Source organism: Simochromis diagramma, unplaced genomic scaffold (assembly GCF_900408965.1).
Source record: "Simochromis diagramma unplaced genomic scaffold, fSimDia1.1 OVJJ01000753.1, whole genome shotgun sequence".
NCBI classification, from domain to species: domain Eukaryota; kingdom Metazoa; phylum Chordata; class Actinopteri; order Cichliformes; family Cichlidae; genus Simochromis; species Simochromis diagramma.
The window spans coordinates 5,391,233-5,415,248 of NW_024387523.1; the positions used below are offsets into that span (position 1 = coordinate 5,391,233).

The 24,016-nt window shown below is 38.7% G+C and overlaps 2 protein-coding genes across 3 annotated transcripts; both read left to right on the forward strand.

Annotated features, from left to right (window-relative positions):
- The first annotated feature begins 1,556 nt into the window (after positions 1-1,556).
- LOC120727277 (sialidase-1-like) lies at positions 1,557-9,809 on the forward strand. Of its 2 annotated transcripts, none has more exons than XM_040021525.1 (7): positions 1,557-1,778; positions 2,152-2,341; positions 3,293-3,555; positions 5,713-5,895; positions 6,320-6,539; positions 7,470-7,716; positions 8,312-9,809. In XM_040021525.1, the coding sequence occupies exons 1-6, from the start codon at positions 1,695-1,697 to the stop codon at positions 7,688-7,690; spliced, it is 1,161 nt and encodes a 386-aa protein (XP_039877459.1). In that variant the 5' UTR covers positions 1,557-1,694; the 3' UTR covers positions 7,691-7,716; positions 8,312-9,809. The 2 variants fall into 2 exon arrangements, with proteins under 2 accessions (XP_039877459.1, XP_039877458.1); XM_040021524.1 differs by having other exon boundaries at positions 1,558-1,778; positions 7,470-7,703.
- Positions 9,810-10,837: 1,028 nt separating this feature from the next.
- On the forward strand, positions 10,838-22,989 carry LOC120727045 (sialidase-1-like). The gene is made up of 6 exons (XM_040021173.1): positions 10,838-11,121; positions 13,669-13,858; positions 14,221-14,483; positions 17,780-17,962; positions 20,760-20,979; positions 21,763-22,989. Exons 1-6 carry the CDS (start codon positions 11,035-11,037, stop codon positions 21,981-21,983), a joined length of 1,164 nt encoding a protein of 387 aa, XP_039877107.1. The 5' UTR covers positions 10,838-11,034; the 3' UTR covers positions 21,984-22,989.
- The last annotated feature ends 1,027 nt before the right edge of the window (positions 22,990-24,016 follow it).

A 24,016-nucleotide genomic window follows, 5' to 3' on the forward strand; every position in this document is an offset into this window, starting at 1 on the left:
GCTCTGCTGCAGAATATGATAGAATATAAAGAGAGATGTATAATGTGCACTGACACTTAAGTGAGTATGCTAGTTTACTGATTTATATCTTAACCACCAGATTTCCCTCCTCCCCTCCTACTGAAAAACACCTCTAGGCACACACAGTTTTTGAAAATGTTTTGTATCTTTTCAAGAAAAGGTTATATTGCACCAATAAGAGTCCTTCCTCACTGTAAAGGTTTAAAGTTTAAACTTTTTTCACTGAAAACTGGATTTCTGCATGCAGCTTCCTACTAAGTTGAGTTGAGGTTTGGAGCTTCAGTAAATAGCACAAAAATCATTTTCTGCTCTAACTTTGCTTTTGTTTTGTTTTTTGGTCGTGTGTGTGTGTGTGTGCATGACAGGCGTCCGTGCTGTTTCTGCCCCCATGTGTATATAAGTGGTAAGTGCATGAAACCTTTTCCATGTTCTTATCTTTTGAATGGACGTCTGAAATTTAAGAAAATTAGAATTACATGCTCAAAATTTACACACCAATGACATTTATTCCAAAAATAAAAACAAACAAACAAAAACATGTTTAATACTGTATAGAACGGTGGCTGGGAAGTGCAAATCACATTTACAACATCAACAACAAAATAACATTTCCAAAAACACTTTTACATAAAAAAACAAAAAATGACAACAAAATAACATTTAAGAAAACACTTTAACAAGTCCGCAACAAATTAACAAGTCTGCAACAAGTCCGTTTGTTGAAATCCCGTGTTTAGCTGCTGCTTCTTCTTCTGGCGCTAACTTAAAGGCGCTTTACCGCCACCTGCTGGGCTGGAGTGTGGACCGTGACGGTTTTAAGGCCTGGATATTTTCTTAAGAAAATCCCCGTGGCATTTAAAAATCTGAACTTCATTATCTCACCCATACTCTTTTGTAAAATCTCTTCAAACATTAACTGAACACTACTTCTCTGAAAAGGCCTTGTTTAGCTGACTACAAATTACTTTTTTGTACTACAAATAATGGAGTAAGCCTAATCGTTGAGTCACTTCCGGTATTTCAGACAATCCATTTCCGTCAAGAGCCACTTGTTAATTTGTTGCGGACTTGTTAAAATGTTTTCCTAAATGTTAGTTTGTTGTCAATTCTTTTATTTATTTTGTTTTGTTTTGTTTTGTTTTATGTAAAAGTGCTTTCGGAAATGTTATTTTGTTGTTGATGTTGTACATGTGATTTGCACTTCCCAGCCACCGTAGGTATAGTATATAAATATACACGAATAATTGGTGTATAGAAGCTTCTCTGTAAAACATCTATAATATTAGTTTAACTATGAAACTCTTCCTTTAATTATTAAGGAAGGATATGCAAGGATGTGTAAAACTGTACAACATGCACAATACAACCTTGAATACGTATTACCTTTTTTTTTTTTTTAAAAAAAGACATGATAAAAGTAACTGCATTATTTGCTTATGTAATGTAAATAACGATATTCTATAATCAGTCTTTAGGATTAAAAATTCAATCAAGTAAAGTTTCCTCTTTTATTTTGATAGGTGCTTTAGTCATGTGATCGTCTTTGTCATATGACTTATTGGGAAGATGTGTTGGTTAAAGATTAAGGCAAGATAAAAGAGGAGAGGCTTTCGCGTGGTCTTTGCTGTGTGTTTCTGTTCTGAAGAAGAAGAAATCCGAGAAGGAAGTCAAACATGGCAGCATGGCGGCTCTCTGCACTGTGGTTACTACTCTCTGCTTTGGCGTCTTCGTGTGTCCTCACCGTCAACCCTTCCCAGGTACAGTACCTGTTATTACCGGGTTATAGCAGCATGCTGAAGCCCTGCATTGTGTGCGGTGGAGCTGGTGACGTGTTAGCTAAGGTTGGTTAGAGTGAAATCGATTCATTAAAGGTTAAATGTTAGGCTTTTTGTTTCTTTTTCTCTAGAACTTGCATGATTTGGGGATTTCTAAGGTATAAATTATTTTTAGGTAAATGTTGCAGTTGAATAAAATAAAATAATTTCCAGAACTCGAAGCACGATCACATGTTTGTGTGTTACATGACACCTAAAGTATGCTGAAGATGCTCTTGGCCAAACTGGTTTTGCCTGTAGATACTTCTCATTCATCCCCGACTCTCTTTTATCTGCCCTCCTCCCTGCTGTTCAGATTGACCCCCTGGTGTTTGAGGAGCAGCTCCTGTGGGTGAGTGGGTCCCAGGGCCAGGTGAATACCTACAGGATCCCGCTGCTCACCTTCACCCCCAAAGGAAGCCTGCTGGCGTTTGCAGAAGCCAGGAAGACTTCTTCTTCTGACCGTGGAGCGAAGTTCATTGCAATGCGGCGCTCCACAGACAAAGGCAAGACTCAGCTGAGTCAAACTAACAGCCTGTATACGTGCATTTGATCACAAGTCAGAGCAACACAGAGGGTCAAAACATGCAAAACTTCACTTTTAAACAAGACTGGGAAGTGGAAGCGCTGGGAAGAAAGGCAGACGTCAAAGCCAAATGCAAAAAATAATAAATAAATAAACAGATAAAGGTGTTAAAACACTTTTGCATCATTTTTGCTACATCTGTAACTTTTGTGCAAATTGTTTAGGTTTTTTTTCTGGGGGGAAAAATCACGCTGATGATGTAGAAGTCTCAAAAACTAACATAAAAGAGGTATCAAATACAATACACTGGAAATGAGCAATCAGCTAATACCTGTCGTGAGCCATGACAGCATTTCTTTTTTACCTCTGCTCAAGAGGTTGTGTTTTTGGTAGCATCATCGCTCTGTTTGTAGACACGATAGCTTAAAACGTTAAGAAGGATTTGTAGAAGAGCAGCACAGTCATGATCCATTTGTCCATCCCCCTGAAAACTCTGAAAACTGTCCCTGTGTTAACCTCATGTGCGATTAAAACAATTACGGTGCAGCGCGATGCAGAGACTCACACACCTGTCTCTGATGTTTGCCCTCTCTGTGGAGACCAGTTCAGTTAAGAGACATGTGCCATTATCATTAGCATCAGTCAGTTTTTGCAGCAGATATTTGGTTTTACAAATATTTTCAAAATTATGTCACACATGTCACAGTTTTAGCCCTGGTTTGTAGAAAAAAACAGCAATACAACAGCTTGATTGCATAAATTCTCGTGATTGAGCCCCAAACATAAAACTGAAATCTTGGTTTTAAAAGGAGAAAATGCACAAAATTAGTGGAAAACATAGACAAAAAAAATTCAGAGTTATAACACAACTGTTCCGTGAGTAGAAAGTTAAATCATAAAATGTCAAATTGAACAATTTATCATCTTCCAGGAGCCACCTGGTCCCCGACCAGCTTCATTGTCGATGACGGGATGAAGCCGGACGGCCTGAACTTAGGCTCCGTTGTGGTGGACGAGGAAGTGGGCTCAGTGATTCTGATCTACGACGTGTGCTTCTACCTCGACCACTGCAGCCCACCCAGCATCATGATGGTGGAGAGCCGGGACGACGGCCTCAGCTGGACCCCGCCCAGAAACCTCTCAGTTACGCTCGGGGTGAAGAACTTCATTCCCGGGCCGGGCCTCGGCCTCCAGGTGAGAGAGAGTCATGTGACAGTGAAGTGAGTGAACTTCTCAAGATGTAAAATGATTTCAATGACCTTTAAGCCAGATTCATTTTCATTTAGATCATGTGAATCCTGACAGCTCAGTATTCCCATGAAAGTCATAAAGTAAGATTTTACTGCGTGGCTTTCCACCTCTGTAATTATGCATAATTTTGCACGTGTGTGCAAACTTAGTGCACTGGTTTGGCAGTATGAATCTTTTATTGTCAGTGAAAAGAGTGTTTTTTGTGCATTAGAAGCACCAAGGCCCTTATTGAATCTGCTGATGGATCAGATCGTTGATCTTGATCAGTTTTCTGTGTGGAAGGAGAGCTGTCCTGCACTGCTTTATTATCTCTGTGTAGAAACACTTTCATGTGTGCAAAAGGCTGCATTGCTGTGAATTTAGCAGCTAGCTTTAACAAAAGGAACTGATGAGCCTGGAGGTTAAGTGATGGAACAGTTTGGAGCTGGTTCTCGATTCCTGTCTCTTTTTTTTGTCCTGTCCAAATTAAAGAAGTGAGAGCAGAGATCCTCATAGCTTCAAGCTCAGACAGAAAATGGTCAGTATAGCACCTGAAAGTGCAACAGTTTGGCACAACAGGGTTTAAATCCCTCATGGAGAACCAGTTCATTAAAATGAACTTAGTGTTATAAACTGAGCTGCCTGGTTTTGTTTTTGATGCCATATCACAGCCTCTCTCAGGCGCGTTGTTCGTCTTTTCTTGTTGAGGTCAAATGATCCACCATGTAAAAGTGCCGACATGTATTCAGCCTCGGCGTCACAAGCTGAAACTCACCGACCATGTGCACGCCTGACCTCGTGATGCCACGTGTATCATATTCCATACAAGCTATTCTCAGTTTCTGAGACCTCAACATTGTCATAGACAGATTAGTTTTTCCTGAAAATGCAGAATCAGTTACACAAAAATGCCTGATGTTGCAAGAATTGTCACGGTTTTGGTTCATTTTGACCCAGCGTTTTCAGTTCTCTGAGATTTTTGTATTATGTCGAGTTCATTAGTGATTTATTTCCATGGTTCCTAGGTTTTGATCCCTTGCCCCTCGTGTTTCTCTGTGCCCCCTCTGTTCTGTGTTTAGTTTTCTCTGCCCGTGTGTTCCCTCTGTGTAAAGTCCATGTTTCTTGGTCTGTGTCTTCGAATGTGTGAGTTTCCTGTTTTATTCTGAAGGTCTCTGTCTCATATGAGTGTTTTCAGCTTTACGTCTGTGTAAAGTTTATTCCTCCCAGTTTAGATTATCTTTTGTTCCGTTTTGCCATTCTCTCCTTGTGTTTTATTTTGCAATAAACCTCCTTCGTATCTCAGCGAGTGCCTGCTCTTGGGTCCTCATTTATTTCCCCACACGGTTGGCCATGACAAGAATGATGCAAATTTAAACTTATATATGCAAACTGATATTTTTTCTTTAAAAAAAAATAATTTTCTGGTAACGATTTAATAGTTCACAGGTGATCAACAGGTGTTACTGCTGTTATTGTAAAAAAAAAACAACAACTATATTTGGTGTTTATACTTTTTAAGATATATTTTGTGGCTTGTTAGTTTTTATTCTAGAAAGGACAGAAGAAAGAAACCAGCAAAGCTATGGGAAAAATTCAAACCTGGGCCTAAGGAATAACCTTATCGCATATGGTTTACCTGCTGTACCAGCGCCCAGTTTGAACTCGAGTGTTTTTATTGCTCCAATTCAGAGGGAATAAAAAAGAAATCTACTTCTTGGTTTACTGCTTTTTTGCTCTACTTAAAATGTAAGTGACCTGTATCTCTAAAGCAGATAGATTTGGAATAGATTTTGATGACTTTAAACAATTTTCACAGTTAAAGCATAATAAAAAAAGACTTAAAAACTGAAACAAGAACCTAAACAAGGAACCAATACTTGAGGTTGCAGGAGAGCACAAAAACAACAACATGCATAACAAAAACCCCCAGATTCATTCAGTCATTACTTTGCAGTTTAAAGCCTCAGTAAACCCAAAAGGTTTGCTTTTTAAATAGAAACCTTTAGGTGTTTAGTGATCTACTCAGATGTAATACTATGCACTGATAAGAATTATAACAGAGGTCACGATGCTGATTCTGATCACCATCTTTCTTCCTGTTTTGTCTGCTTTGGACTACAGAAACGCTTCAATCCTGCAAAGGGGAGGTTGGTGGTTTGCGGTCACGGGACGCTGAACGGCGACGGTGTTTTCTGCATCCTGAGCGACGACCACGGGGAAACCTGGTACAACGGTGCGGCGCTGAAAAGTATCCCCTACAACCAGAAGAAGAAACCACAAGACTTTAACCCTGATGAGTGCCAGGTAAGAGGTATCCAGGAAAATGTGTCACTGGGATTAAAAATGTCTTTTTTTGACAGTGATCCAACAGACACACAGCTACCACACAGCACAAACAAGTAAACACTATGATGATGTAAAAGAACATATAAAGAATAAAAAAAGGTTAAGTTTTAAATTGATTTCAGTGTGACTTTAAGAGAAATCACATTTACCAAAGCAGTATTTTCACATTCCTGTAAAACTGGATGAAACTTCCACATAGTTACCTGCTTTGTCAGTTTCAGTTCCTTCTGTAGATTCTATGAACTGGCATCATAGTAAAAGAGAAGTTCATAAAATGTGATATCACTAAAGCTAGGTCTGTGCAGTGACACACACAAGCATTAACAGCTTCTTTTTACTCGTTTCAGTTTTAGTCTTTTCTAACCCGTCTCTTCTTCTCTAGCCGATTGAGTTGACTGACGGCACCATCGCCATCAACGTGCGGAACCAGAACAGATACCACTGTCAGTGTCGCATTGTGGTGCACAGCTATGATGGAGGGTTGACCCTGCCCTTGGAGGGCCTGATCTTTGACGAGGCACTGGTGGATCCTGTAGTGGCAGCTGGAACTCTGCAAAAAGAGGGCGTGATCTACTTCACCAACCCCTGCAACGAGGAAAAGAGTGAGAAGCGCTAAACTCTAGTAAACAAAGCACTTTAATTCTGTAGAAGCACAGTTTCTAGTTTTGTATGCAGTACTTTTGTTTATTTTAAGTAAAGATATAGTTACACTGATCTCTCCTCATACGAAATGTTCAGCTTTCACACAGTTTTTTATACTCTTGTCTCTGTATGATGTCAAAGAGAGCAGTTAGCTCAAGTTAGCTCAAAGGACAGAAAGGGAGGTAAAATGTCTTGTTTCTAATAGTAGATGAACTGAAGGGCTGCACAAAGGCCCAAATAAAATAAAGAACGATTGTTTTGATGAGTAAATCTCTTCCAGAGTTTAATAATCAAAATATGTAGCCGATAATGAGGATAAGTCCTCTTCCAGTGAACATACACTGTTCAAAAACACTAATGGAGCACAATCTTGAAGAATGTCAGTAGACTCATTTTGTAGTGCTCTGGCAGTTGCACAAAGGAGCAGAGACTACGTCCCTGCCTAGCTCCTCATGTAACCTCCCCTGTCTCCTGGTATCTCCTCCACACTCTTGAGACTGTACTGGGTGGCACAGCAAACCTTCTTGTGGCACATATGGATGTGTCACTGAACTATCTGTGCAACTAGAGTACCAATAGTGAGAGGGACACTAACACAGAGCAACACTACAGAAAAATCAGAAAGGATGGATAAGGCGAGAGCAATGGTCTTTGCAAAAGTACTCCCTTTTTTGGTAGTTTGTCTCCTCGTTGCCTCTCATGTTGTCACTTTAATTTGCACCAAAGCAGCCGAAATAGATTCACGATGGTTTATGCTCTCTGAGTGGAGAGATTGATATACAATGATCGAGGATTTCCTTAATGCTTTTTTTAATTGAACTAAAAACTCTCTTTGAGATTTATGTTATAAAGTTGGGTGATCGAGTAAATAACCTCATAATCTCCCTCAGGAGTGAACCTAACCTTGAAATGGTCGCTGACAAACGGCAAATCTTGGGAGAAGGAAGCCATGCAGATATGGGCGGGACCGAGCGGCTACTCCTGCATCACTTCACTGGACAGCGGTTCTGCAGAGGACCGCAAGTACATCTTTGTCATCTACGAGAAAGGCCACAATCAGTATTTCGAGACTGTCTCGTTCGCCAAGATCCACCTGTATAGTGGCCATTAAAGCAGACGAGAAGGTAGGTAGAAAAGGTCAGAAAATATTATTAAATCCTTTACTTAAACATCCAAAAGTTCATGAAGTACATCTAATGTGTCCTTGCACTTAGATAAGAAAAGCACGTACATGGCTATTTGCACAAAAATAAATATAACCTTTTAAAATGTTCCAGTGAAATCAGAGAGCGCACTTCGAGTATTTAAAGTTCAGTGTGAACAAGAGGAACAGCTGATGTTAAAATGGCCTGTGACCTGTTGTTGTAATTACTGTGTTTAAATGTAATCAAAGAGCAGAGGTGAGCAGGCAGCGTTTGCAAGAGAACCCTCGAAATAAACATAAATGTTGCTCTCTTCTGTTAACTGAAGATGACCGTGCGACTTTTCATGTAAGATGCACTGTGCAAAAATTAGTAAGAGAAGAAAATTACGCTTGATACATGGCAGCACGCTGCGATGATCAAAATCAAGACGCTTCGGGTGGCAGAAGAAGCATCCATTTAAACTATATCACCCCAACACGCAGAGACAAAGTTGTGGATGAGAAGCCGGGTTTACGTCTGTTCATTTGTTGTCTTATGCAGAACAGTGTGAACTGTCTAACAATATTTACACCTGTTTTCTTTCTCAGATTGAAACACTGCAAGAAAACTAAGAGGTTTTTTTAATCCATCGAATTTCTCAGGAACACAAAGAGACTTTAAAACAAATTTTATGATGTCAGAAAAATGGAGAGACAAGGATCTGCACAATGAATGTCACGCTATTTTTGATTAAAAATCTTTTTTTTAAATTTTTTTTCTATCCTTTACATTTTCCAAAGCTGATTTATGTCACAGCTCTTATGTGTGTTTTGGTAAATAGCTGCAGAGCCACAATATTCTGACAGACTCCTGACCTCACACAGGAATGATGAAGCAAGAGATGCTGAAAAAACTACCACCCTTTCTTTTCTGAGCTACCTTACTGATATATCATTGGGTAAAACTGACACAGTCATAGACATCTGGCTTTAACCAGGCCACGACGCATGCACAGTGTGGCCAAAATCTAGAGCTGCATAGAGACGTCAAACTCATTTAAATCGTGGGCCTGGCCAGTGAAACCCCCTTTTCTGTCGCTGTAAAGAATTTTAACTGCACATTTAATTCCTGAGATCTCCTAATATAAGAAAAAGAAGACCAATTTCAACAGTATGTAAATAATAGAAAAGGTTCTGGTTGCTCATTGGCCAGACTGTCAGGTCATTTTTAAACAGAAAGTTGAATGGCCATCGGGGAGGTCTTTACTAGTAGTAAAAGTTGTGAAAATGCAGTTAAAAGTCCACAATTTATGCGCACCTTCACATTTTTCAAAGCTGCTCAGCGGGCCAAATGGAGTCTGTGCCAGTCTGATTCTAGCCCCCGGACCTTATCTTGACACCCTGGTGTAGTCACATAAGTGAACTTCTTAAATATACAAGATGCCTCAAATTCTGAAATCAGTTCTCCTCTTAGAAAACTGATGTAAAATATTAAATTCAGGTACTTGTGTGATCGAATGTGTGAAAAAAACAAGGTGCTTAATGTAACCAAAGGAATTATATTTAGATTTTTATAGAAAATGCTGCATTTTTTTTACCTGTGGGTTTTAAATGTCCAGCTGAGTCCATTAGATCTGCTGTAATAATAATAATAGTTTCCTTGTGTACTGTAATTGCATTAAGCAACACCTTTCTGGTCTTACTGACCACTCAGAGCACTTTAAAATACAAGTCGGGTACATTAAATGTGCGGTAGCTGATTTTCTTCCTTGTAATGAAATTGTTCTTGTTTCTGTTTCTATGATGGAAAAATGTCACTTTATGTTTTTCTCTGAGTGCCTGTTTGATATAAATATGGCTCTAATGTAGGAAAGAATTTCCTTTTTTCACAGTTTTAAATTGTAAAATGTTTATTACTTTTATTTTCCAACATACTTCTGTTTTTATTGTTTATTCAGGGATTTAGTTGGGATGTGAAAACACGGGGAGGATCTTTACTAATCAGCTGTACGGCAAATCAACAAATAAACTGTTTCATGAAGTTGTACATGTGAAGTTGGATTTTTTAAATATTATTTTAAATAAAATCTTCTTTTTACTTTCTGCATTTTTCTGCATCATTTTTGCAAAGTGAGTTTTTAATCTGAGTGGTTTATATTTACCTGTGTGTGTTTGTGTGTGAATGACGTAATAAAACTGTGTTTGTATGTAAGGAGAATATGTTGTCGTTTTAGTTATCTATTGTAAATGTCCAGTTGGGTTAAGGATGGCTACTATTTATAGAATAAATAAACGATCCTGATCATTGCAAGCATAGGAAAAAAAGTCATAGATCTACAATTTAACCCTTAAAATATGCTGTTTATTGGCCAACCACACAGGGAAATGCATCCACATGACACTGTATTATGCAGAATATATAAACTTTATGTTTTATATGTATCTAAATCTTTATGCATACACTCTTTGAATCAAATCTAAAGAACAGTTTGAAGGAGGGTCATTAGTGCCCACTGAGCTGATGTTTGCAGCTTCACTAGTTAAATGTAAAGGATTGTTTTCTGCAGCTGATTTGAGTTTTTTGGTCTGTGGTTCTGTGGTGTGTATGTGCACGATTTCATGATTATCTCTGTACAGCACACTTTAGATTGCCTGACGTCTGTGCTATTTTCATGATATTCTGCCACAGTTTGGATAAAAGTAATAAGTGCATCCATTCTGCTGTATTGTGAATAGAGATATGATAATTTAGTGCATAAGTAAATTTGAATTAGATGCACATATTTACGCACGGACGGTATTTCCGGATGTATATTCGAGAAAAAACTGAGCCAAGACGATATAGATGTAAGTCCTGCTGATCCATCAGCTACATTAATAATTAATTAAAAATGTCACAACACGTGTAATATTATGTATTTGCAATTTTATACATATATTTACACCACTTGCATACAGGCTTTCTTGTAGACTCAATAAAATATAGCAATTAAAGTGAAAAGTAACATTTGCAAAATAGTCCAAATTAAAAAAAAAAAATTATTATAATAATAAATTTCTAATAGTTAATAAAGGGCTATAGAAAACATGTCAGGTTAAATACCATTAAATCCGAAGTAGGCAACGAGTGACGTTAGTCATGTGACTCCCACATTGGGTCATATGACTCACAGGGGCAGGCCTTTCGGTATATGAAGTAGAGGAGAGAGTTTTATCCATACTACTCTTTTTGTTTCTGTTTTTGCGGACTTATTTCGACACTTTCTTTCCTCACTCGCTTCTTTGTGTCTGCCGGAGTGAAGAAGAAGAAGAAGTTACGAGAAAGAGCCAACATGGCAGCAGGAAGCCGGCTCGCTGCTCTTTGGCTACAGCTCTTTGTTGTGGTGTCTTGCTGTGTTTGTAACGTCAGCCCTCAGCAGGTACAGTAGCCCGCAATTATCTGCTTAGTGTCTCTTCATAACAGCATGCTAAGTGCTCGGCATGCATTTCTGAGCAATAATGTGACAGCGGATGTCTGTGCTGAAACTACAACTTTAGAAGATGGACTACAAACATGCACTTTACTTTCATTCAGGTCATATAACGCGCAACCATATAACAATAAGAATATATAAAAGAAAAATAATATTATATATTTCCTGCTTCAGAGATAAAACAGTGCAAAGACGTTCAATGACTGTAGTAAAATCATCATCCATCACTTATCTAGTTTAGCGCGGTTGTTTTCTGGGTGGAGAGTAATCTAAAGGCAAGCAACCCAACAGTGGATATAACCAGGGGTTAAAGTGGGATTTGGCAGTTGGGGGAACTTGAAGTTTTCTGTGTTTGTGCAGTAGTTTAGTTTCTTTGTCGCCTATTGCCCCGCATTTCTTAGGGTTATTGCTCTTCGCGGATTCAGCCTGCTGCTGAATAGAAACTGCAACTAACAAACTAAATGTGTGACAAACAGATAGTTTGTGTGGGACGCGTTAACAATGCTGGGATTAAAGCAGATATATTACATTTGAATGAAACTTGCCCAACTCTCTTGCTAAGTAAACACCATAAGAAGTTTGTTCTTGTGGCCTCATGAGATAGTCTGTATATACTTCTGTATTCTCTGTTATTTCACTGTTATTTGGGCTGCTGCTCTCTCTGGTAACAGACCATTTTTAGCCAGTTATGACACACACACACACATCACTTTGAACCATTTCCTCTTGTGTGACACTTTAAAGTCACACTAACAAAACAAAAAAAAGACAGTAACTCTGTTTCTCAAAATATACTGCTTCTTCATTTTCTCTATAGTTTCCATCATATTTAAAAGCCTTTTTGTCTTATTGGTGAGTTGTAACTTTGACTGATGGGCATAGCGTTAGACAGGATAACCTTCACATGCATTGGGAGTCTGCAGGAGTCTCCATGGACTATGATTACAGATGACATTGTGATCTGTAGTGAGAGTACTAAGCATGTGGAAGAGACTCTGGAGAGGTGCAGGCATGCTCTGGAGAGAAAAATTAAACTGTTACTAGACCTGCTATGACGTATGGTTTGAAGACGTATGTGCTGACAAAACGACAGGAGGTGCAGCTGAAGATGTTAACATTTTTGTTCAAAATGACCAGGATTAGAAATGAGCACATCAGAGGGAGAGCTCATGCCAAACCAGGACGTCGACAAGGGAGCCCACAGAGCAGGTTCACAAATGATGTGAAGCAGGACATGCAAAGGGTTGGTGTGGCAGAGGGAGTTGCTAAGGATAGGGTGAGATGGAGGCAGATATGAAATGCTGAGCTGTTGTGACCCCTGAAAGAACAAGTTTCTACAGTACTGATGTTACATGAACCATCATTGCTGCTTTTAAACCTTAAAGCTAGGGTAAAGGTGGAATTTGGTAAGTGTTACTAAAGAAAGGCTTACATTCGTATTGATTGTTCCTACCAAAACCCTTCTAGAAGCAACATGTGTCACTTAGTCATATGCATATGGACATTTATTTTAATGCATTATCAAAATTAACTCTAATTTCAGCTGAGTATATTATTGCATGGCCAGAACTTTATGTCGAATCCTATGAAAAAACTTAAAACCATAATTCCCACGTAAATGTCTGCTGTCTATCTGTCTTATGGCTTTGTTGACCTGCATTAGTGCACCATGCAGCTGTAAACCATACAACACAGTATACACTTTTAATAACATGTTAGAACTATCAGAGGATAGTCTTCAGATATTAGATACTCAGATAACTTCAGCTGCACATCCTGTACAGATCCACTGCCTGATTTTAAAATCTGGCATGCACTAAGACGTGGTATGTAAGCTTTAAATTTCCAGTTTATCTGTTACAGTCTTTACCCTTCAAAATAATCTCTCATCTTCTCCTGACCTGTCTATCAGTGTGAAATCATATTCACTTTTGTGCTCCTGGAAAATACTGCAGCTCTACCCTTAGCTAACAGATGTATTAATATTCAAACTGCACAGAAACAGTTTGTGTTTTTGGTGATAGAAGTTGAGATGTTTGAAATGTTGAATTTAACTTACTTGACATATTAAAAAAACAGAAGGAGGAAGCTCCTCGCTTCAGTGGAGTTGGTGCACGACAGGGCCATGTGATGACTTTAATTGCCTTCATAGTCATAGCTGAAAGGACTGTCAGGCTGCACCACATGAAAAATGAACTGATTTAGACTATTCTGTACCAGATTACCTATCAGGTTGAATTATTTATTTATTTTAGGTGCCAGGATGCCACTTTAGACCTTTGATAATGGTTTCTAGTGGCTGAAGGACACAAAATCGCTTCCTTAAAGGAAAAGCAAGATCACCTGATTTTCTTTTCATTCCCTGAACTCAAAGCCAGATCACATGTTTGTCTGTTACATGACACCTGAAGCATGCTGAAGATGCTCCTGCCTACAGATAATTCACAAATATCTCTTCCCTCTCTTTTACCTGCCCTTCTCCCCGCTGTTCAGATCGACCCCCTGGTGTTTGAGGAGCAGCTGCTGTGGGTGAGCGGAGCCCAGGGTCAGGTGAACACTTACAGGATCCCGCTGCTCACCTTCACCCCCAAAGGAAGCCTGCTGGCGTTTGCAGAAGCCAGGAAGTCTTCTTCTTCTGACATTGGAGCGAAATTCTTTGCTTTGCGGCGCTCCACAGACAAAGGCAAGACCACTGCAAGAGATAGACAGTCACACAAAACTTACAGTGTGTCAGAAAACAGTCAGCAGTCACATGGGCGCAAATGAGGAGAGTTTATCGCTTCTGTCTGGGCGTGTATGTCATCGTTAGCATCAACCATAATTGATATTTTGAGTAGATGTTTGGTTTTATTTATATTTACCAATTTTGTTTAACATTTCATACCTTGAAACTGTATCAACGAGTTCTACGCAGTGTTCAGAACAGACTGATGATATAAATTCTGCTGACTGAGCCTTGAAATAAAAGTAAAAATCACGAAAGCACAAAAAACAGGTCACGTTTTCTCTGCTTCATCTCCTCCTCTTCCTCTATCATCTCTCTAGGAGGCACCTGGTCCCCGACCACCTTTATTATCGATGACGGGGCGGCACCGGATGGCATAAACCTGGGCTCTGTTGTGGTGGACGAGGAAGTGGGCTCAGTGATTCTGATCTACTCCGTGTGCTTCCACCACTACCACTGTAGCCCGGCCAGCATCATGATGGTGGAGAGCCGGGATGACGGCCTCAGCTGGACCCCGCCCAGAAACCTCTCGGTTACGCTCGGCGTGAAGAACTTTGCTCCCGGGCCGGGCCTCGGCCTCCAGGTGAGAGAACAAGACATGTGACACTGAAGTGAGAGAACTTTTCAAGCTGTAAAATGAGCTAATATGTAAGTGAAACGACCTTTAAGCTGGATTTATTTTTATTGTGATCATGAGCTCCTGGGTGCTCAGCAATTCCCATCACAGAGTCACGATTCAAGATGTTAAAGTGAGATTTTCCAGGCAGATTTCTCTGTGGCTATAATGTAAATTTGGTTCCTGTTCCTGAAATCTTGCTCCATGCATCTGTTTTCCACCTCTGTAATTATGCTCTGAAGAGGTTTAGGTGTAATGTGCAAAAACTAATTTGCATTAAATTAGCATTAAGAATATTCTTTTGATGCTTAGCAAAAAGAGTGATTGTGTGTTCATGCATTAGAAGCCACAAGCCTTTTATTGATCCTACTTGTAGACTACATTCTTTATCAATCTGACTCCCTATCTGTCAATAGAAAATTGTACTTAGTAGTCAGTATAATCTTTTAATGATATAAGTTTGCATATGGTAGAATACTGCATGTAATCATTAGTGTTTAGAAGTATATAGTTGGTGGCATATTGAAAGAATGTCTCATCCTAGGGGGTCTGTGACATTCCAGGGTGTTCTGGCGTTCACCCCCACATCCTGGGAGTATGGGAGAGGTTGTACCTTGTCTTATTGTTTTACGGTAGGATTAACGTAGCTATGTCAGTTTTAGTCTAAGTGCTTTTTTACATATAGATGAACTGTTGGATTTTCCAGACCAGCAGGTTAAGGGAAGTCGTTTATGGGGTCACACTCTGACACACACACACACACACACACACACACACACACACACACACACACACACACACACACCTCCACATTCCAATGTAAGGAACAAACGCTCACTGAAGCATATAAATAAAGACCAGGGCAGTCCTCAGCGCGATTCTCAGTTCTGGAGGCTGCCCTTGCTAGCAAGAAGTTCTGTGTGTTTCTCTTCTCTGAGTCTTTACTGAAGAAGTGTTTTAGAGTATATTTCTTAACACTATCAGTTTTATGTATTTGCCTTGATCACCTTTATCATCTCAAAGTCTGAACACTGCAGAGGAGACAAAAGGCTTTCATGTGACTCTGGTACAAAAGCTGCACTGGTTTGAGTTTGACATCAGAGTTTTGCAATGTGCAGCTGTCATAAAAACAGGCCAGCTTTAATAAAAAGGAAAAAAAAAGTCATGAGCTCAGAAGATAAAGGATTACTGAGGATTGCACTGGTTTGTGATTGCTGTCTCTTTTATTATTCTGTCCAGATTAGAGAAACGACACCTGGCTTTGTTCTTGTTTCATTTCAGACAAAAAGTGGTCAGTAGTAGCAGCTGAAAGTATATAAACCTCTCACAGAGCGTTAGTTTATTAAAATGGACTCAGAATCAGATGCAAACGGAGCTTCTTGTTGTTGCATTTGATGCACAGTATGTCTTAGTTGTGGTCTAACGATTGTACTTGAGTATTTTTCAGTTACCTGTAATTGTAATCAAAATACCTCACACTGACATGACTTCCTTAAATACTTTCATTAATCCTAAACAGGGAAGCAATACTTAAATCAGACATAAATAAGAAAGGCATCAGTGGAAGACAAAGTGCACATGTTGGGATGTTTGTGTCTTTACTAAATGTCTAAATATACTATGAATCATCTCAGTGGCTGAGCAGTTGGGATCCTAAGTGTGAAACCCGAACGTGTAGCATAAATTCGTAAGCATGAATGCTCCCTAAAACTATAATGGGGTTTCCAGAACAATGACAAGTATAAAAAATGTTCAGTTGAAATGTCACTTTTTCCCCTTGCATGCCTCTGAGAGGTCAGAGTAAGGCTGTCGATGATGAAAGGGTCCTAACTGTGTGAAGTGAAGTGAGCTGGAAGTGCTGAAGTATTATTTCGTTAAGCAGAGGATACACTGGTCTACCTTTTATGAAATAAAAATAGATAATAGAATCCCAATTAATGCCGTAACCTGCTGATATGTTTTGAACCTTCACTGAAACATTATGTTAAGTGCGAGGTGAACTATAAACGCTGCTGTAATAAAATCTGCTTCTTATGATGTTGTTGCCTTCCCTAGAACATGCAGATTCATTATTTTTTTATTTTTTTATTATGAGCTACAGTCATGTGAAAAACTAAGTACACTCTGTGATTCAGTAGCTTGTAGCACCATTGTTTGACTTTATGACTCAATGACTGTAAGGTGCTCAGGTCCTGTGGCTAGGTGCTCCAGCGCCGTGCCTGACAGCTGGTATGAGGTGTTTGTGCTGATATGCTGTGTTTGGTTGTCAGGTGGTGCTGTGCACGATGAACAAACAGCTCCGCTTTGGCCTCGTCTGTCCAAAGGACATTGTTCCAGGAGTCAGCGCGACTCTGCAAACCTAAGCTGTGCTTTCATGTTCTTTTTAGAGAAGACAGGCTTTCTCCTTGTAACCCTTCCAAACAAGCTGTGCTTGTTCAGTCTTTTTCTAAACGAACATTAACTGTAACATTTAATTTGCTAGCTGAGGCCTGCTGAGTCTGAGATGTAGCTCTCAGGGATTTTTATCCAGCTTCTCCCAGCATTTAACCATCTGACCTTGGGGTGAATTCGCTGGGACGTCCAGTCCTGGGAAGATCAGCAGCTGTCCTGAATGTTTTCCACTTTTGAGTCAACTTCAAATTGTTTGGAAACCCAGACTGATGGGCAGCAGCAGTTGCTCCTCTGAGATCATCGCTGGTGTTAACACACACGTGAATGCTCCAGACAAGCAAACCTCTGCTTCCATAGAGGTGCTCAGCTCACACACAGGAATATTAAAGCTGGTTTATAAAAGAAAAAGTTAGAGCATAATGTAAGGCACTGCAAGTGTAACAGCACCGATATTCAGTAAATGAACCTCTTTGTTTTTGTGTGAGCTATATTTATACTTGCCTTTCTAATATGGACTTTATTCAATTGAATTTAACCAGATGCATAGCTTTATTTTCAGCTTTGAATGCATTTAATCCAGACAGTAATGTCTGCAGCTGCTTGTTTCTCTCCACAGTCTATATCAATCTTTAAGAGCTGTTATGTTTGTGGATATTACACCTTTTTAATCAGTAATATGACACAAAACAGTATCTGTAAAAAAAAAAAAAAAAAATTATTTGCACACAGCTCACTCATTTAATTCCTCTTCTCTTTGTTTTCTCTGACTTCTCAGCTCACCAACCGTGTTTAAACATTAAAAAAATACTAAATGATGATAACCAACAGCTGCATCCCTGAACTGTTTTTTGTTTGTGTCTTTTGGACTACAGAAGCGCTTCAATCCTGCAAAGGGGAGGTTGGTGGTTTGCGGTCATGGGACACTGGAGGGCGACGGTGTTTTCTGCATCCTGAGCGACGACCACGGACAAACCTGGTACAACGGTGCAGCGCTGAAAAGCATCCCCTACAACCAGAAGAAAAAAGCGCAGGACTTCAACCCTGATGAGTGCCAGGTATGTTTGCTGGTGCCGTCGGTCAGTTAGAGATTACAGTTAGAGCCATTAGTATTTGAACAGTTTTTGTCATTTCCACAATTAAATTAACTTTATTGTCGACATTAGCGGAAAATTTTCTTTGGTTCACCATGCTGCAGATCAATTCATAATCAATCCATAATAAAAATACTGGTAATTATTCATACAATAATAACTACATACACACCTTTTTTTTTTACCTAGTGGCATCAGAATAAAGAGGACATTCTCAGACAGCAACAACAGAACGGCGTTTTTAAGACGCCAGTGTGATACAGATTATCTAATGAGAATTGTTGTCAACCAACAGCAGTTCTGACAATGCTGCCCAGTTTGTTTCTATCTGCCACACTCAGGTTACCATCCCAGATGGAGATATTGAAGCTGACATACACCAAAAAATAATGTTTTTGTTGACTTTTAACTTTTTAACTTCCTAAAAAAAAAAAAAACTCTGACTAGCTTTCTTGTTGATGACATCAATATTTTCCATAAATCATACTTCCCATAAATCTTGTCATCTTGTCCTCAGACGCTTGAAGCTTTTACTGACTTAAACATACTGATCAGAAAGTGAAAAACCTGTTTTTTGAGCCTGTGTAATTCAAGGCGTTTCCCTTTGTCAGCATTAATCAGCAAATAACAAGATTTACACCAATCCTCAAATCTACATACCTGAGCAAAATAATCAGACTTAAAATTCCCATTAAAGAAACCAACAAACAGCCATAACATCAGCAAATGTTAAACATTTTCACATTCCATATCCTGTATTTGCATATCATTTATATAAACATAACAGTGGTGATCAAACATCATTCAGTTTTAGATTACTCTGTTTGTATCCTTAGAGATTGAAGAGATTGAGATTGAAACTCGCTATGCAACCGCTGTGAGTCATCAAGTGAAAGTTAACTAGCCAACCGCTGTAACTGCCTGACATACAGAGAAGCTGGGTTCAGCTGTGGCTCACCAGTCAGCCTGTAATTTAACATTGTGCCTGAGTGAGCTTCTGTTTTTTTACACATAAATATCCAGACCACCAAGGAAAAGGACAAAACAGACTTGATGAAAGCGGGATAAAGTCATCGTGGTTTTGTGGAAGTAAGAACATTTCCTCAAGCAGGACAGTTGCTGGTGCCTTCTGTGCTCACAGCTTCACAGTTTGTTTGCCTCAAAGTTCTGTTTTGAATCAATAATTGTTCCAAGATGTTTATCAGACTCAAGACGTTACACCACCTGGCCCTTTATAGCTGTGACCTGTTGTGTGTGAGCACATTTCCTAAAATCAGACCAATCAATGATTAACATCTTTTGACATTTTTTTTAACTGAAGAGAGGACTCAGCGTGCCATTTAACAGACTCATGAGGCTGGCCTCCTGCAGCTGACTAACAATAACAGAGTCATCTGCATACTTTAGCACAGTGCTGTTTTCATACCTACTCTAGCACATGTTTGTGTACAGGTCAGCAGGTCAGGTCAGAAGGCCACGTGCTTTTACTCGTTCCAAAGACATAATGCAAACTCTGAGATGATAGAGCTTTCTCGGCTCCAGAATTGTGGAAGGATTTATCATCGCACATCAGGTGATCTCCTTCACTTACTTGCTTTATAAATAAAGTGGTACAGGATAAATAATACCAGAGTTTCACTACACTACTACGATGGATTTAAAAGTGCAGACTTTCAGCTTAATTCACGATTACAAAACGATTAACTGTTTATAAATTATGGCCCTTTTTATGCACAGTCCCCCATTTCAGACGCTCAAACACGATAGGAAAAATTAACATAAGGATTGTTTTTAATGCTTTTAATAACGACTCCTTGAAGTCAAGGACATCACCGAATGTTGCATTTCCTCCTTTAATATGCTCTGTCAGGCCTTTACTGCAGATGGTTTCCTTCCTTGCAGCTTATTTGAGGCTTTTTCTACATTCACTTTTCTATTTAATAACTGAAACGCGTGCTGTGTTGGGTTGGATCAGGTGACTCGCTTGGCCTATGAGGAATATCCAGTTTCTTGTGAAATTCTTGAGTGTCGTTTGCAGTTTGCTTCTGTCAGCAGTCACATCATCAATAAACACTGGCGACTCTGTTTCATTGGCAGCCGTAAATTTCCATGTCATAATATTGTTTCCATCATGTTTGACACATGATGTGGTTTGCTTTGGATCATGAACAGTTCCTTTCTTTCTCCATTCTGTATCTTCCCATCATTCTGGTATCAGTTAATCTTGGTTTAATTTCTTCAACCAATATATTCCAAACCTGTGGAGGCTCTATTAGTTGTTTTTATGGAAAAGTATAATTTGGTCTTCTTGTTCTTGAGTGTAACTAATGATTTGAATCTTCTGATAGACCTACGTTAAACAGCCACTTCTCTCTTGTTTTTCTTTTTGTCTTTGGAAATGTTTATGTGGAGTTTTAAAATGACTTTGTTTTGCTTGCATTACAGAAAATTATCAAGTGGTTCTTGGGGAAAAGTCACACTTGTAGCAGCAAAAAGAAAGTTTGGTGGTTATTAAGTTAAAGGGGAGTTAGCATTAGTTTATTTAGTGACATTATGAGGAAGCGTGAATGCTCATAGTGCACTGTTGTGAAGTGTGGTTCTGCCCTCTAGTGGACAGAAAGTTGTTGTTTTTGTCTTTAACTTCAGTGTAGATTCTCCCATTTATTTTATTCAGTGCAGTTATATGAAGGCATCCGTATTACAATTGTAATTATAATCTTTCACCTTTGATACACTCTTTTCTCCGTCTGTCCTTCTGCAGCCAATTGAGTTGACTGACGGGACCATCGCCATCAACGTCCGGAACCAGAACAACTACCACTGCCGGTGCCGCATTGTGGTGCACAGCTATGATGGAGGTTTGACCCTGCCCTTAGAAGGCCTGATTTTTGACGAGGCACTGGTGGATCCTGTAGTGGCAGCCGGAGCTCTGCAAAAAGAGGGCGTGATCTACTTCACCAACCCCTCCAATGAGCAAAAGAGTAAGAAACACGAGCACTAAGCTTTTTCATCTCTGTGTAAGACTAGCAAAAAGTTAGTTTTGTGTATTAAGAATGTTACTTTTTATGTATTCTGTATGCCATTCTAGTGAGAAATGCTAATATGAAACATGGTGATCTCTGCTCCCGTTTCTACTCTTGGCTCATATCAGTTGCATTAGTTATAATTATTAAATATTCATGTCCTGTTACCCCAAAACTGTCCACCCAGTTAGTTCCTGAGTAAATTTAGTATTCACTAATAAATTTAATTTAATATTTGGTTACTTTGGCCACTTTTAGTGTTTTCCTTTACGGCACAATAACTACTTTATATTCTTATGGAATCCAATGATAATTAAGTTTATTTCAGCTCCCCTAACTTATCTGGTTTGTTTTTACTGTAGCTCTATAAATCATGGCAACTTTCCACTTTTTTATGAACTGTATTCACATATGAGCTAAAGTACAAGCTCAGTAAAGCTTCATAAAAAAGTGACTTTCACCTTATTTCGGTTTCAATTTGAACTGAAAGTAAACACAGAAATCTGATGCTACGCAGTGATCCATGCACGCCAGTTTGAGGCAAACTTTCTGGCAGAAAATGATACCATGATGCAATGCTGTAATCAGATAGATTGACCTTGTTTCCCTGAATCTTTGCAGTACAGGTGGAAACTGCTTAATCAGCACAAAACACAGAGTCTCACTGATGAGAAAAAACCCAGGTTGAAATGATCGTGATTAAGTTGAGTGGATAAATAAGTGATGCTTTATCTCCTTCAGGAGTGAATCTAACCCTGAAATGGTCGCTGACAAACGGCACGTCTTGGGAGAACAAAGCTGTCCAGATATGGGCGGGTCCGAGCGGCTACTCCAGTATGACATCACTGGACAGCGGCTCTGTAGAAGACCGCAAGTACATCTTTGTCATCTACGAGAAGGGCCAGAAAGACTATTTCGAGACTGTCTCGTTCACCAAGATCCACCTGTATGGTGGTCGTTAAGAGCACACGAGGACGTAGGTAGAGCAAAGTCAGACATGAACTATGGTGCAAACTAAACATAAATAACTTATCTGTTTTGTCTCAGATTTAAACACTTAAGGGAAAAAAGAAAACCGGAAGAGGGTTTTTTTTTTTTTTTAATCCATCAGCTTTCTCAGGAAGATAAACAGACTCATGCTAGGATATCACGAAAATGGAGAAAGAAGAATCTGCACGCACACATTTTGTGATTACGCCATCAAAAAATATTTTTCTCTGATTTAATCCTTCTGTCCTTTACATTTTTCAAAGGGGGTTTAAATCACGTGTTTGTAACCCTTTAATTTTATTTGCCAAGTAACTACACAGCTGCAAAATTCGGGCAGAGAAATATGTCAAAGCAGGAAATGCTGAAGATTGTTTTACAGACGGGGTACATAGTTTACAAAAAGCTGATTGTTAAGTATTTTGTAAACCTAATTGTTTTGGGACAGAAAAAAAACTAATGTTTGAGTGTGTGAAAGTGAAAATTACTTTTGAACCACTACAGATGCAACAGTTTTTTCTTTTACTATCACAAAGTTTGCTGTGAATTCATGCTGACTGAAATCAGTTCTACCTTTAGAAAACTTGTAATTGTGTAAAATAATGGCCTAAAAAAGCAAAACCTTTTTTAAAAGATATATATTTTCACTTATAAATTCTCTTTAATTGTTTCTTTGAGGTTTAAATAATTGTTTCATATACATGTGTGGAAGAATGTGTGAATGAAAAGGTGCCTAACGTAACCCAAAATGTCTTTGTTTGTATTTATGGAGCGGAAGCGGAGTTATTTTATTTGTGTATTTTAAATGTCAGATTATGACCAAATGTCTTTTGTCTGTAGTTGCTTGGCGGATCAATGAATCTGTGCTGTAATGGATTTTCCTTCTTGTCACATTGTCCTTGTTTTTATGGATTTGATTGTGGAAAACACACTTTTTATGTCTGAAATGAAAATAAAAGGGAGGGACTGATTGAAACCACAGTTGAAGGCAAAAAATGTCACTTCATGTTTTTCTCTATATGTCTTTGTGATACAACTCTAATATAAGGGAAAAAACTCATTTTTTTTCAGTTTTAAGTTGTAAAATATTTACTGCTTTTATTTTGAAACTTACTTTACATTAGAATGAAAATCAGTGTGCTGAGTTTTCCAAAAGAAAGAACATTTAGTTGGGATATGAATATGAAAATATATTCAATGATCAGCTGTTAGGCATATCAACAGGTTAACATATTTTGCATTTTAATAGAATGTAGTTTAAAAAAACAGATTAATTATGAATCGCCTTTTGAAAGTCACAATTGAGTCATGAGGTAAAAAAAAATATGTTGCAAATGTCACGCCAACGTCAATTTTTCTGACATGTTTTTGTTTACGCTTGGAAAAAGTAAACTCAAATACACATATAGGTCTTTATTTCATACACTTATAGTCAATATTCATGCAAATTAGTGCATATATGGAAAATTAAATCATAACATTTTATAAAACTTACAAAAAAAGACATCTCTGTGTAAGTAATCAGCTGTAGACTTTTACTGGCAATCTTTTTGCTTTTAAAAAAATAAGTGGCTCCATAGGCATGACTGGAATTTCACACTGCAAATTATCTACCCATCTATAGTACAACCAAAAGTCTGGAGCCAGTCCTCATTTCTTCTCATTTCTTTATGTAGTCTTCAGGAATGGCTTTCCAGTCTTCTCAAAGGTCAGTGCCTGCCTTTTATTGTATTTTCTGTCAGGATGATCAATAACATTGAGGTCAATCCATGACTGATAAGTGCTTAACAAACAAACAAACATTCCTCTGAAAATGGTCAGGTACAAAGACTGGACTGAAAATGAGTGAAAAAGCAGCCAATGGCCAAAGGAAAACTTTGAAAGATGTTCAGAAAGACTGGAGAAGTATAGTTCAAGACCACTTTAAAAAACAAGGACTGGCTCCTTCAAAGGTAATATAAAGAAACATGGCTCAAAGTCTTTGCACAGAGGTGGAAAAGTTTTAATT

Coding starts and splice junctions, on each gene's coding strand:
- LOC120727045 (XM_040021173.1), top strand. CDS start 11,035: ATGGCAGCAGGAAGCCGGCTCGCTGCTCTTTGGCTACAGCTCTTTGTT. Junction 17,963..20,759: donor TCAACCCTGATGAGTGCCAG/GTATGTTTGCTG, acceptor GTCCTTCTGCAG/CCAATTGAGTTGACTGACGG. Junction 20,980..21,762: donor CCCCTCCAATGAGCAAAAGA/GTAAGAAACACG, acceptor TATCTCCTTCAG/GAGTGAATCTAACCCTGAAA.
- LOC120727277 (XM_040021525.1), top strand. CDS start 1,695: ATGGCAGCATGGCGGCTCTCTGCACTGTGGTTACTACTCTCTGCTTTG. Junction 2,342..3,292: donor GCGGCGCTCCACAGACAAAG/GCAAGACTCAGC, acceptor ATCATCTTCCAG/GAGCCACCTGGTCCCCGACC. Junction 5,896..6,319: donor TTAACCCTGATGAGTGCCAG/GTAAGAGGTATC, acceptor CTTCTTCTCTAG/CCGATTGAGTTGACTGACGG.